The 16,106-nt window shown below is 34.6% G+C and overlaps 1 protein-coding gene across 1 annotated transcript; it reads left to right on the top strand.

Moving 5' to 3' along the window:
* Positions 1-1,190: 1,190 nt before the first annotated feature.
* On the top strand, positions 1,191-10,511 carry LOC138335554 (methylglutaconyl-CoA hydratase, mitochondrial-like). Its single transcript, XM_069284698.1, has 9 exons — positions 1,191-1,374; positions 3,114-3,181; positions 3,537-3,624; positions 4,383-4,562; positions 4,797-4,853; positions 5,580-5,767; positions 6,944-6,994; positions 7,397-7,444; positions 8,838-10,511. Exons 1-9 carry the CDS (start codon positions 1,224-1,226, stop codon positions 8,913-8,915), a joined length of 909 nt encoding a protein of 302 aa, XP_069140799.1. The 5' UTR covers positions 1,191-1,223; the 3' UTR covers positions 8,916-10,511.
* Positions 10,512-16,106: the final 5,595 nt, after the last annotated feature.

The following is a 16,106-nucleotide window of genomic DNA, read 5'->3' as shown; positions in this document are numbered from 1 at the left end:
GGTAGCCCTTCATCTCAGCATGTCACAGGCCCAATATCAGGTCTCTAGGCCTTTTAGATATTCACAAAAAGTTATTTCAAGATTTAAGCCTATTTGACCCCTGTGACCTTGGATGAAGGTCAATGTCATTCATTTGAACAAACTTTGTAGACCTTCATTCCAGCATGCTGCAGGCCCAATATCAGGTCTCTAGGTCTCTTAGTTATTCACAAAAAGTCGTTAAAAGATTTTAGCCAAATTGATCCCTGTGACCTTGAATGAAGGTCAAGGTCATTCATTTGAACAAACTTGGTAGCCCTTATCCCAGAATGCCGCAGGCCAATATGAGTACCCTGGGGCTTTTGGTTCTTGAGAAGAAGTTGTTTAAAGATTTTAGCCTATTTGACCCCTGTGACCTTGATTGAAGGTCAAAGTCATTCATTTGAAAAAACTTGGTAGCCCTTTATCCCAACATGCTACAGGCCCAATATCAGTACCTTGGGCCTTCTGGTTCTTGAGAAGAAGTCATTTAAAGATTTTAGCCTATTTGACCCCTGTGACCTTGAATGAAGTTCAAGGTCATTCATTTGAACAAACTTCATAGCCCTTCTTCCCAACATGTCAGGGGCCCAATATCAGGTCTCTAGGCTTTTGGTTATATACAAAAAAGTTGTTTAAATGATTTTAGCCTATTTGACCCCTGTGACCTTGAATAAAGGTCAAGGTCATTTATTTGAACAAAATAGGTAGCCGTTCATCCCAGCGTGCTGCAGGCCCAATATGAGTATCCCGGGCCTTTTGGTTATTGAGAAGTCATTTAAAGATTGAAGCCTATTTGACCCCTGTGACCTTGCTTGAAGGTCAAGGTAATTCATTTGAACAAACTTGGTAGCCCTTCATCCCGGCATGCTACAGGCCAAATATCAGTAACCTGGGCCTTTCGGTTATTGAGAAGTCGTTTGAATGAAAAGTTTACGCACGGCGGATGGCGCATGGCGACGGATGGTGCATGATAACAATAACTAAAAACTTAAAATATATATTTATTTGTATGATGACAATAACTAAAAACTCTCTTTTTTTAAAATATGCCTACTAAACAGCATTAGGCCTAGTGCAAGTGCACTGACAGCTGACAAGCGTCAACTCGCCTCAGACACAACGGCCATCGGAACCTTTCGGAATTTTCTACCGAAGTTCAAATATGTGTCCGAGGTGTTCCGGTTAATACAAAGGGCAGCAATATGGCAACTGTATGTTCTCGACTCGGCCTCCTTAGACGAACTTTGGGCCTTACTACTGGAAGATGCACGACTGCATTCCAACGACATTCGTCTACAAACATAGATGAGTTCGATGAATTTCAGCTGAAATACTTAGATGGTGACGATACAGGTGATTATTATTATGCATGCAAGTTTTGTCCTACTGATATCGGAGTATATATATACTGTACACTAACCGGCGTTAGCCCAAGGGGCGTCACTCCGTGTAGAAAATATATATTTACTTTCGATATCCTTGTACAACATGAGTTGAACCCACAGGGACCTGGCACGAAAATTTTTAACCAACAATATACATATATATATTATAGTATCATACATATGTATACCGTCAGTTAAAAAAATCGTGCCAGGTTCCTGTGGTTGAACCTTGGTAAAAGATACCCTAGCACTCCGTTATTATCCACAGCTGGCTCTAAATTTAATTAAGCAGCATGCAAAGTTTTTAACTGTGAAAATATGTAGAAGAAGGAAAGAGATTGTATCAGAAACATATATAAATAGAGATTGGAAACTCCTTCTTTGTCTTTGTTTGACAGGCAGAGGGACCTCCGGTTTATAGGCATTTTGCCTTGGCTAACTACTTTTAAGTGTATTTTTTTAAACATGATATTTTTGCATCAACACACAGTTTAAAACATTATATCATGGTTTGATGTGATCAGTTTTCCCAATTTATGGTATGAAATATGATTTTTGAAGCACGAAAATAAGCATTTTACCTGTTTTTCGACATCAGACATTCAAAACCGGAAGTGCATTTTGTTTTATTCATAAATAAGTTAAATATTATTTTTCTTTTCCAAAATCGTACTCAAACCATCTGAAATTACTAACTTCATAACATATCAAAGTTATTCTGCTGTATTTAACTATTTAAGAGTTTATCTAAAAACCTAGGACATACAGGGTAATCTGCTGATCGTAAAATGGCGGAGTTGCCAATCTCTGTGATATAGCATGCAAAGTTTTTAACTGTGAAAATATGTAGAAGAAGGAAAGAGATTGTATATATAGACATACAAAAAAAATATGATTCATGTCAAGTGCCCCTACCAGGAATAGAACCCGGGTCTCCGGTGTGAAAACTATATATAGCTAGGGCTCTACCACAGGGCCATGTATAGTCTCTTTATGAAAAAAATAGCCAGAAATACATATAAATATACACTTATATCTATTTCTGGCTATTTCTGGCTATTTTTTCATATAGAGACTATACATGGCCCTGTGGCTCTACAAACTGAGCCAAAGAAGCAAGCTCCGTCAGCTGAGTGAAAGAGACTGTATTTAACACTGTGTACAAAACATGGTTCAGGAAAAAATCTGGGATTCAAATCAATGAAATATTAAAGGCCCATGGTCACATCATCTATAAAAAATCGGCCATATTTAAAGATGCTTTGCACTGTTGATGAATAGTATTTTTACTCAATGATAAACATGAGCAAACAAGTTACTTAATTTACACCATTACCACCATTAAAAAGTTTGAGCTGCTTATTTTACTTTAAGATAAAAATATTAAAAATAATTAATTGCATTCAGAAAGAATTCTGTGGCACTATGTTCTATATGGAATAAGCTACTGATTGCGCATGCACCAAAGGCAAAATAGAATATTTTTTATCATTTTTGTGTTAACTATATACATATACATGATTAAACACCAATTATTGTTCAGATGATAAGTATCGTTTATGCTCTGTTGGCGGTGGAGCATCTTTAACATTACTTCAGACACAGTAGAATATATATAAATGAATTATGCAATACATCATATCAGAGTCTTATGATTATGATTGTATGTACTTTTGATTTTATTAAAACTCTGCTCCAAATTTTCAGGAATTGCTGTCTTTTCTATGAATCGTCCTGAAAGGAAAAATGCCCTTGGAAGAAAATTCTTGTCACAGGTAATAATAAACACATACATGTAAGATTTACTAAGATCATAGATTTCTTGATAAAGAACATGACAGATGCATGTGGTCTATTCAATATCTACATGTATCTAGCCACATGCCAGCCAATTTACATTTGTTATGAACTTGAATCATGATAATAGGTTAGGTTGCACCTGGCTACATGGTTGGTCATCCGGATTCTGACTCTCTGTCCTTCACCAATATCAAGAGGAAAGGAATATATTACTGATTCTGTTGGTATCAATACTTTCAGATAAGACTGGGACCCTAGTTATTATACATTCTTAAATCCTGATATTGTTAATCAGAAGTTTTTTGGAACCAATGGTTTGTTTCTTTTTAGTTTACAGAATGCATGAAGAAAGTGAAATTTGACAAGTCGATCCGCGTTGTTATCCTGAGGAGTTTGGTTCCTGGTGTCTTCTGTGCAGGTAAGTAAAAAAAGATAAAAAAAACAAAACTGTGATGCAACCTTATTAGCAACTTGAACCGTAATTTGCACTTAAGCTCTGGAAATGTTGTTGTAAATTTGTTCTGATGACGGTTGGCCTAGCCATCCGAAACATTTAAACTAATAAATACCCACAAATTTACGGAATCTTTGGTGTTGATGCTCCATCCTTCTTCATACTTGTATTTCTACACCGTCTATGGAGCGCTGTTAGAATACTCCAGTATCCACCTTTGATCCCTCTGCCGATACATCTTACCATTATGAAATACCTACAGGACATTGGAAACCTCCGCCTTCTATTAAATTTTATTTGCAACTTTGTAATGATTGAAAGTGTATATACTTGTGAACCAATAAATTAACAACTTAAATAATACAAAAGTCTATTCTTTTACAAATTTTCGGCCTCTTGGCCATCCTACATGCAGGAAACAAACCACAGCCATGTAAAATCCATCTTTAAGTTGAACATGTTATAAATCAGTGAACTGTCATTGCCAACTGTATAGTAAAACCTGCATCCACAGTGACTATTTCTCCTTAAATAAATAAAGACCATATGTTCTGTGGGTCTTTAAAAAAATAATTGGGATAAATGGTCAATTTCAACCTAATCTGACCTGTATGGAATGGCCATTTTGCTATATATATATATATATATATATATTGTCCCTTGGGTGGTCTTTATAGACAGTTTTCACTGTGTAAAGGTAGTTTTGTCATTCTGGTGTGTAGGTGCTGATTTAAAGGAGCGGGCCCAGATGACTGATGCAGAAACAGGACCATTTGTAGCTGGTCTGCGGGCCTCGGTCAATGACATGGACAACCTACCAATGCCGACAATCGCAGCCATCGATGGTGTTGCTTTGGGAGGTGGTACCGAAGTGTCTCTCGCCTGTGATCTCCGAGTGGCATGTGTGTATACCAAGTTCTTCTGATAATTATTGGATCATGAAAATAGATCTTCATTTGATATCACATGAAGTATTTTTTTGGTATTTTCTTTTTGGATTTGGTGTTTCCAAACCATTTTATGGATTGAAATATTTGTCTACCATCTTTTCTGACTCATTAGTGAAGCCTTTTGCTGGTAGTGATTCCCTGTACAATAGAAATGGGTATTAATCGTGATTTCTTATTCTTTTTCAGCAACCACAGCTAAGATGGGACTAGTGGAGACGAGATTAGCTATCATTCCAGGGGGAGGTAACTGTGTTACTTAATTAATAAAATTCCAGGGGGAACTAACTATGTTAATTCCAGGGTACTAATTATTGTTATGGTTATCATTCCAAGGGAGGTAACTATCTTACACAGCCATATTTTATGAGAGAAAAAGCAGCAGGTTTGAAGAGAACAGAATTTAGAATTACACTTATGAAATAATTACATTTATGTAAGCAGTCATCTGAAATGGAAATGCTACCCTCATTGACAGATTTTAAGGGGCCTACAAGTTTATATATTTACTACATACTACACTCTTGTCAGTGAGGCATTACTAAATTACCCAAGAAATCAAAATGCTTTTATATGACTACAAAAAAATGAATCTTCTACCTATAGGTAAGGTTTGTAATCAATGTAAAAAAACCAGACAATTATAAGAATTGTCTCCCCTCTCATGCTGCATGTTTACATACTTATACACATTTGTTGGTCTTATATGAGTTATCTCCCCTTTCATTTACATACTGTACTTCCACACAACAATTTTATGGATTTTCGTGTAATCACTACGTTCACAGGTGGTACATGTACATGGTTTTATTTGACTCCAAAATGAAAAGCATCCTAACGAATGCAAGGGAGGTAATCAAAGTAAAAAAAATAAGCGATTGTTATCTCCCCTCTCATAAAGCCTGTTGACGTACTGTATTATACACAACAATAAACTCCCTGATATATAATGGGTAATCATTACATACACAGGTGGTACTCAGAGGCTGCCAAGAATAATCAATCCTGCTGTTGCTAGAGAACTAATGTACACAGCTCGTGTCGTGGACGGAAGGGAGGCTGAACGTATCGGACTAGTTAATCATTGTGTGGAACAGAATGACAATGGAGACGCTGGGTACCTTAGGGCGCTGAAACTGGCTCAGGAAATTTTACCACAGGTACAAGATAGTCCTGATACCGCTGGCTGTGTACATGTGTTATACTGTAAATCAACTTTATTTCGTGGCTATTAAATTTCAAGATTTACAGTTTGCAAAGATTAACATTCGCAGATTTAAAAATTAACTGAAATTTTCTTTCAATATAAGTGATACAGATTTTTATTTGTGAAGATAAACTTTCACAAATTTATTCGGATTGCAAAATTCACAAAAGTAAACCCCACACCAAAGAAATTTGGTTTTCAGTAACAGACTGTAATGACGTTTGATAAATTTGGGTAAGGAAATATTACCACAGGTATCTATATATAGTCATCAAGTCATCTGATCATAGGTCATAATGGTACCGATATATTGTGATAATTATTTCCATTGTCTTTCACCGTCTAAATTATGGAACTCTGCCTAGGTCCATATGGTGTTATACCACCCTGATAGAATGAAATAATAACTAAAGGTGTAGTCTAAGGTCATTATTCAATATTCTATGAGAGAGGTACAATACCGACATTAAATGAATCGAAATCACAATAATGTCTAAAGAGTAATGTCACAATAGGAATATTGACTCGGCGTTTCTTAACTGGAAACACCAAGTCAATATGATATATCTTACGTCACATGACCAAGTTTTAGCCAATGAGAATTATGGAAAATCAAATAATATCTGATATTGTACTTTAACTTTTCCTTATAGGAATATTGACTCGGCGTTTCTTAACTGGAAACACCAAGTCAATATGATATATCTGACGTCACATGACCAAGTTTTAGCCAATGAGAATTATGGAAAATCAGATAATATCTGATATTGTACTTTAACTTTTCCTTATGAATACGACATATTGAATAAATAATAACTGATCTAATCAAACATTGTATGCAGCCTAACATATTCCGTCTTTGCATATTACAGAGTTAGCTCCCTTGCGGGTAGGTATCAATTGTTACGTCATTGTTTTGTGAGCGCAATTCACGTTGTTTTCTCCGAAACGTATGACGTTGTGCTCGCAAACACATGACGTCACAATCAATACCTACAAGCAAGTGCAGATAACCCTGTAATATGCAAATTAGGAAAAGTAAATGTGGTGATTAGATAACATTCAGTAGTTAACTTGATGTCAGTAACTTATAGTGACCTTACTAGCTATACATTCGTTCTGTTTACAGGGACCTGTTGCATTACGTATGGCCAAGATGGCGATCAGCAGAGGCACCGAGGTAAGTCTTTCTTGTTGTCGATCAAAGCGTCAGAGTACAGCATGTGACTTTGCATTTTGTATTGTGTATGCCACGACAATTGCTATGACATTGAATAGGTACACATGTGTTTGAGAGCTCGAGGCATGGATACATTCTGCGATTCTGAGTTTAGATAAACTTACAACATACACCGGTACCTGTTGTGGTGGTACATGTTTGAAAAATAAAACTCAACGATAAACAAATGATAATCATTTAATTTCTTAAACATTTGACAGTCTTATTTTTATACACACTGTCAGAATGACTTCTTACTTTCTAACTCTAAATTTTATCTTAAAGACTTTGTAGGTAATTATACATATCTGGAATATAACTTGATAAAACTTCTTTGATACCCATATTTTTTACCCCTAAAAGGTTGACCTTCACAGTGCCCTGTACTTCGAGGAGGCTGGTTATTCACAGGTGAGAAACAATAAAAGACTCTTAACATATTACAGAGTTATCTCCCTGAGGGATTAGGCAACGATTGTTACATCGTATCAATTTCCCAGGGTGCATTACGGTCCCCACATTTCACCTCAGCCCACGGAAATTTTAAGATTCTTGAAGAACGTATTTCGGACTCAAACTAAATTCTTTATGACAAATTGTAAGTTTCCTTTTGTATCATTTTCCCATAAATGACTGTCAGTTCTGACATAACATAATTTGATCATTCAATATTAAACCAAACAATTACGGATTATTTTGTGTGTACACTAGATTTACTTGTAAATAGTCACAATTTGCTTTTGACATCCGCCATTTCAAAAATAATCACTGACGTCATATAGAATTTGGTCGCAATGCATTTAACAATACGGAAGTCATGATGTAATATTCTGTGACCTGAGGTCAACAGACAGCCAGTTCATGAGCAGTTGACAGAGGGGAATGTGGGGACCGCAATGAACCCTGGGAGAGATTGACGTCATATATGTTTGTGATCATAACGTTAAATTTCCATTGAAATTAGTGTCATTTTCACTCACAATACTGCAGGCGTCATAATTAATACCTACCACAAGGGCAGATAATTCTGTAATATGCAAATATGGTATGAAACCTTCTACACTTAAGTTATTGTTCTACGAGTATTAACGTATGTTTTTCACATCTCCAGATAATTTTGTGGAAGTGTCCTAATCAAACTCTCCTATTGTATATTAAAACTTAGAGAGGATATGAAGATCACAGAAAAAGACATAGAACAATAAATGATGATTCTAAGACAATTTTTAGTATAAATGATAAACATTTTACTGTAAAATGGGCTGAAGTAGCTGACTGATTAGATATTCAGACACAGTATCACCAGACCTCCATCTCTTCATTGGGAGTTTGAAACCCATTGGAGAATGGTTTTCCTGTGGAAACTCTGGCTTTTCAATACTTCCTAAAACTTGCAAGTTCTTACATGGGCCTGGCTATTAATATGACATTATATAAAATAACCCTCTACCCTTTACTGTACATGAGTAGAAATTCAATCTGTGTTTTAGTTCTTACTCACCTATGTCTTATCCTGGCCTCGGGATCTTGAAACAGTCCAATTCTGTCTTAAGTTTAGACTTAGCCAATCAAAGATGACGCTTCAAAAAGTTAGGTCATATCTGATTGGCTAAGTCTAAACATAAGTCTAAGATTGTTTCATGATCCTGGAGCCTGATGTTTTAGATGCAATCATTATTTATATTCTATCTGGATCTTTAAAATTAATGCATGACTTGTGGTTTGTCCCTAAATGACATTAGTTGTCGATGGGCTGTTAAACTCAATCAAATTAACTATTGATAGCCAACTTGTACATTTATAGGTGATTCCAACGAAGGATCGACGAGAGGCCATGATGGCATTTATAGAGAAGAGGAAGCCAAAGTTTGAAGGCCATTAGTATGACGTCGGTTCATGTTAATTTGCTCCACACGATATACACTAATCGGGGGAGATGGAATGCATGATTTCTGTGTTAGAGTCTGTATGAATGTGATATTATATAGATCGCGGAAGGGTGTGGTTTAAAATGTCTGTTAGAAAGAATTATAATTATCAGTGCTACAAACTGTTGATTTTGAAACCAGTGTATCATATTTGTCAGCTATTTCAACAATTTGCTCTAATTTATGCATATGGCTCCTCGTGAACTATGATTTAGAAATAGCAATGCTTCTAATTTTATTACTACTGAAATAAGTGGAGATTGAATGGTGATATTTAAGCTAAAACTAATTATTAAAGAGAAAATTAATTTGATGAAAAGTTTCCATGATTATGAAGTTAAATTTACAAAAAAATAATCTTGAAAATGCTTGAAATTTCAGTAATGAAATCCACACAACTCACTATATACATTATAAGCATACCTGTTTTGTTGTAGTTGAATTTCAGCACAAAGACAATGTTGAACAGGTTAGTCCAATAACGAATGCTTTTAGCGCAACATTTCTTTGCAAAAAGGATTTCCGAATTAACTACAGAAATCTGTATATTCATAGTAACTCATAGTCCGCTAAACCTGCCTATATTATTAGGCTTTTTTTTTTTTTTAATTTTTTTTTTTTTGCCTAATATATAGACTATAGGCCTATATTAGGCAAAATAAAAAAAAAAAAAAAGCCTAATAATATAGGCAGATTTAGCGGACTAAGTAACTCAGTACTAAAGTTTAACTTTATGTCAGAATTAGATGTCACCAGGACCAGCAGATTCGGCCAATATCGCCAGCTTTCTGAACTATACAGCCTTAACAATTGTAAATTACCGTATTCGACCCAATAAGGGCCAAGGACGTTTTAAAAAAAAAAAGGAAAAATGAAAAGGTGCTAATCAGATGAAATTATTGCAAATCTATACAGTTTTGTGTGGTATTTGTCGTTATTTATGCCTGGGCAATTGAAATTGAGGCCTCAAAAATAGGGAGGGGCGCTTATAGGGACATGGGCGCTTATTGGGTCGAATACAGTAAGAAAGAAAGTAGCATAGAATAAGGCCTGAATATAAAGATAAAATCAGGATTATACAAGGACCGGTTTTGACCGGTTATACTCCAGTACTTCATCTTTCTTTGTATCCAAGGCCGTTTTCGTTTATTCGGAACAACCGGTTCGACCGTTGGTTAAAGTCCAGTATAAATCCTGTTGGACCTGCAGTTTTTTTATATAGGCCTGTGAGGGCTTTGTCAAGGCTCGTCTGAAAACAAAATAAAATCACCAGGTTCATCTTTAATTAATAAACAAACAACTAGATCCAACCAGTCAAACCGTATAATCGAAAACGGCCCAAGTGTCATTGGCAGCTGTCTAAGTTGATATAACTGTAATATTTATACAGTATAAAGCATTTATTAGGTACTCCAGTTGTTATCTGGTAATATCCAGCTAATATGAAGATAATGTTGTTGTTTATTGAGAGCGCTATGATTTTGTAATCTCTTACTGTGATATATCATACAAACAAGAAAAGGAACAAATAAAAATATATCCAACTCAAATGTAAGCTTTCTTGTTTTTAGCTCGCCTCTCAAAGAGAAGAAAGCCTACGGAATCACTCTAACGTCGACGTTGGAAATCCAAGGTTAAGGTTTTGGTGTAAGTGTTGAAAAACGGTTATCTGTCACAACTGACATTGATTTCTTTAATCATTTTGGATTATGATTGTTGCTATGGGTGTGGACAAACATTTAAAGGAACCAAATGCTGGATTTTTTTTTTAAATTTCAAAAGGCCCATTGGGCTAATATAGCCAGGTTAAGGTGTTGTAATATTGTTACCCGTCACAGACTAGTGACATGTCACATTTACATTTAACGCGACTTACAGTATCACAAAACAAGAACATTGCTTTCTATGATTACTGTGAATATCAAACATATGTACTGAAAATGCACATAATTAGTTCCAGGTTGGGTTAGCCTAGTGGATAAGGTACTGGAGTTTTGACTGGAAGGTTGTGAGTTCTAATCTTGCCAAGGAAGGATTTTTGTTTCTTTTTAATTTTGATATGCGTGTATGAAAAGTCACAACACAGTCAGAACATGTCCCACCCATCCACATTCCCTGCAAAATCTTTAATTTGACTTATAATATGGAGAAAACTGCTTCTCTGTGGTCATAACTGATTTGCATATTTGGCGCACACACATGGGAGATAACTCCAGTCTTCCTACTTCCCACAATAGACAATAAATCACTATTAAATACTGCAGTTCTCTGCACAAATCCTCCCACTTCATAACATTGAAAAATGAAAGGATAATTATTCTGACAAAATTTGGGCTAACATTTCACAAAATCATTAAACCCAGTAAAGGGACAGGGTTGTGTATTGGATCAAATACTGTATGCAATTATAAGGTAAACCTCGGGTTAATTCGAACCGCCGGATAGTTTGAACACGCAATTTTTTCCAGAAAAACGGTAATTTTTTAGCTAGTGATAGTTCGAACACTGACTTTTTATAATCAATCCTATTTTGGATAGTTCGAACACGTCAAATTATGAACGTAAAAGTAAGATTTTTGTCGCCAAATCGGCGCAATGGGTTCCCCAAAAATGTTGATATTTAAGTAACGGGCGCCATGAATATTTATCTTCCTTCCGGATGGGCTTCATATCAACTGTATGTCCAATCTGGTAACAGTTTATTACTTATATTTCCATTACGATCATTCAAATTCAAAACTATACATGTATATCTTTTGAATTTCCCGCTTGCGCTAGTGTTGACGTCACCAAGTTCAATAAACGGAACAGCCATAGCATCAGCTTCTGAATATAGTTCAACACAAAACGGTTTGAAACAAGCGAACAAATGAAATTTAAGCGATAGTATTCTTTAATACATGCTATTTTGTCAACACGATAATACCGTTAGATTTCATAGACCGCACAACTGTAAAACCACTTTTAAAAATATTTGACCGTTATGTATAGGCGTAAGTATACAGTGTATACATTGTCAGTGACGAGGCAGAAACATCAAATATTCATATGCTTGACCAGATTGGAGTTCATAGCCAGATATTGCCCATCTGGTTTAACATAGATTAAACGGGAAACTGAATGTTGAATGGAAATATATATATATATGTCATGTGTGATAGGAGTATGGTATGTGATGTTTGATTTGATGTGTACTTATTTTTACCAGAGGAATTAGTAGCCCTTTTTAAAAAAAACACTGAAATCTGCAGGATATTTAATGTCACAGTGACGTGGCACGAAATTTTTTAACTAACATTATACATGCTATTCATACTGTTGATTAAAAATTTCAAGCCAGGTCCCTGTGTTTAATATCATGTTACTTGCTGATAACATGAATATACATTATTTAGTTGACTATTCAGATGAAATATGTAGATTTTTTCCTTCCTGTCCATCTCACTAAGGCACAATGCTATATGATTGATGATGATAACTGATTACTGGCGCGAAATAAAAGACTACTGAGAAAAGACAACAGGGGCGTTTTCGTTTATTCGGAACAACCGGTTCGACTGTTGGTTAAAGTCATTATTTCAAACATAAATCCTGACAGACCTGCATTTTTTGATACAGGTCTGTAAGGGCTTTGTCAAAGCTTGTCTGAAAACAATATAAAATCACCAGGTCCATCTTTAATTAATAAACAAACAACTAGGTCCAACCAGTCAAACCGCATAATCGAAATCGGCCCTGGTTACTGGGTGGGAGTTAAATGACTACTGAAGGGAGATAACCGATTACTGGTGTGAGATAAATGATAACAGAGGGGAGACAACTTATTATTGGGGGAGATAACTTATTATTGAGGGGATATAACTGTTTATTGAGGGGAGATAAACAACTATTGAAGGGAGATAACTGATTACTGGCGGAAAATAAAAGACAACAGAAGAAAGATAACTGGTTATCGAGGGGACATAACTAATTACCAAGGGGAGATAAACTAACTATTGAATGGAGATAACCGTGAGAAAATAAACTAATGTAATTATAGAGTGGAGATAAATGCTGGGAATGAGAATTGAAATGAAAATATTACAATTGGATTGTTTATAAACTCTTTATTAAATAGAATAAACATGTTCTTTGTAGAGAAACAAAATTAATGTAACAAAAATAACATGAAACTACAATTTAACATTATTTACAAGGAACTGTCACCCACAAAGCTACAGTTTTCTGACAGTATTATCACATAAAATAATTCTGGCCATTACAGGTGATGGTAATTGCACTGTTATTTCATTTTGATTGTGATATGTATGGACACAGTAGGCATTAGACATCCGAGCTTCATACAATAGTGTTCCATTTTGTATGATACCTGAATTTGATTTCATACTACATTGTATTTCATTGTATGGTGTTAGGACACCAGGAAATACACAAAAGGTCAATATTTTGGTACTTGAATAAACTAAGCCTAAAAATAAGATTACACAGATTACAAGAAATTGAATCCAAGATCTCTAAATCTTACAACAGATTTTCCCCTTATTTTGATGTAAACAATGTATTTTTATTTATCTTAATGCAATTTTGCTTAATTTTTCTCCTTTGTGGTAAAATTATCAAAATTTTATTCATGATTTTTATTCCCTATATTTTGATGTCCACAATGTAAGGTCATTGTTTTTGTCCATTTTAATGCAATTTTTCAAAAAAAAAACAATTATCCCCTCTGAGGAGGCATGATTGATGATTTTATGCAGATCGATAGTTCATACACCCTAGATATTAGCTTGACTGATTTACTTGATAAATAAAATCTCCAGATGTTACAACACAAGATCATGAACTTTTGAGCATCAGTTCTACATAATTTTGTCAGTTCTAAACACGAGACGTACCTGTGATCACTTACTTGTGTAACTACCTATAGCATTAACTAGCTAACAGGTGTGATTTGTGAATCTATAAGGCTGTTGTTGCTATAGACACTCGTCAGATGAAATCACAAAACACATAAGTAGAAGTCAGTCAAGCGTTACTAGACACACAATCTAGGACAGTTGCTATATATATATATTTACTATAGCACTTTAAATTCATGGTTCACATACTGGTATTTCAAGGTTTTGTCAATGAAACATATTCACAAGCTTTTAATTTTATGGTAGACCAATTCCAATACATGTATATGAAATATTAGCACTTTTGTATAACATTATAGTTAAATACAAAATATTTCGTTGAAGTTTTGAATTCAGAAATTTCACGAAAAACATGAATATTACGAAAATAAATCCTGTGTGGAATTTACCAGCTATCCAGTGTCCAGACACGAACAGGCACTGGATGGAATTGTGATTCGAAGATGACATGCTCACATTTTCATAATGCATTCATTTTCAAACATTTCTGTGATCCTGATCCATAAAACCTTCGTAACTGTTAATTCCTCCAACACAACTATTACAATTCATTCTTGGTGAAATTCATCTTTACAATACCATATAGCCAGACATTTTCGCGATTTCATGGGGTATTGCTTTGATTGCGAAAATTTGATCTCCAAAATATTGAAAAATTGTTGAACGATATATACCCTTAAATCCATATTGTGAAAATTCAAAGATGCTCCACCGCCGACAGAGCATACATGATATTCATCATTTGAACAATAATTAGTGGTTAATCTTGTAAACATAAGTCTAATTGAAACAAAAAATAATATAAAATAATTAATTTTGCCTTTGGGTCATGCGCAATCAGTACTTCATTCCATATAGGATATAGTGCCACGGAATTTTTTCGGGATGCAATTAATTATTTTTTATATTTTTAACTTCAAGTAAAATTAGAAGCTCAAACTTTTCAACTGTGGTAATGGTGTAATTAAGTAACCTTTGTAACTGAAGAAATATACTAAATCGTCTGCTACTATTTTTGGTAGTGAAAAAATACCATTTGTCAGAGGTGGAGCATCTTTAAATCCATATAATGAAAATTTAAAACAGCTAAAATTAGATTTTTTCGTTTTTAGATCAAAATTGCAAAAATTTTGACCATGAAAATAAACGGCTACATGGTAATAGGGCTAAATTAACCCATTCCACAACTAATTTACAAATATCACTTGTTCTTCAAAAAATATGAAATGTATAAAGCCTATACAATCAGTGATAATTAAATCTAAGACACTTCATGACGGTCGTTGTTCTGTGCAGCTGAATCAAAATACAAATGTATATCAATAATAGTTTCAAAGGCATCATGTGAGAGCTTAAAAGATTCCAGTTCTTATGGTTGCTCACTGGGTTCAGCATTATAAAATACTTCATCTACCTGTGACAGCATCTATAAGCATGTCACTTTCAATTCATTAGTACCTGTACAATAGGTATTGACCTGTACAATAGGTATTGTGTTACACAGTGATCTATTTTTAGACACACAAATGATATATCTACGATATTAAATATTATTTTGCAACTGAAAAATTTTGTGACTTCACAACAACATCCTGCAAAATAGTGAAAATTTTATCTCTGTCGAGAATTACTGGCTGCATGGTTCACCACCTTATAAATGTTCAAGCAATGATTATGGTACATAGGCCTATAAACTGTAGCTACATTTTATAAATTTAACTGCATGAATGTGTACCAAAGATTAGGAGTCTGTGTGAAAATATTATCACTTACTTGTGTTATTTTCCCCCAAAAGGATAAGTATCTTGTTTTTAACACACAATACAAAATGACCAATACATTGACTACATATATTTGACACATAAGGACATTGGTATTTCTATCCAGGTATTACGTACATTAATTACATTATACATTACTTAATTCATTCACCCCTGAAAATCCATAATGGACTGGTCCGGTCTTTGATTTAGAAGAGCCTAAATGTGTCTTCAGGGGTAATTGTGTTAAAGATACTCCACCGCTGACAAATGGTATTTTTTTTCACTATTAAAAACAGGAACAGACGATTTATCATTTTTCTTCAGTTACAAAAGTTACTTACTTTACACCATTACCACCATTGAAAAGTTTGAGCTTCTAATTTTACTTCAAGTTAAAAATATGGAAAATAATTAATTGCATCCTATATGGAATGAAGTAATGATTGCGCATGCACCAAAGGCG

Source organism: Argopecten irradians, chromosome 11, assembly GCF_041381155.1.
Source record: "Argopecten irradians isolate NY chromosome 11, Ai_NY, whole genome shotgun sequence".
NCBI lineage: Eukaryota > Metazoa > Mollusca > Bivalvia > Pectinida > Pectinidae > Argopecten > Argopecten irradians.
The sequence above is the reverse complement of the archived record's forward strand: the minus strand, read 5'-3'. Positions and strand labels throughout refer to the sequence as shown.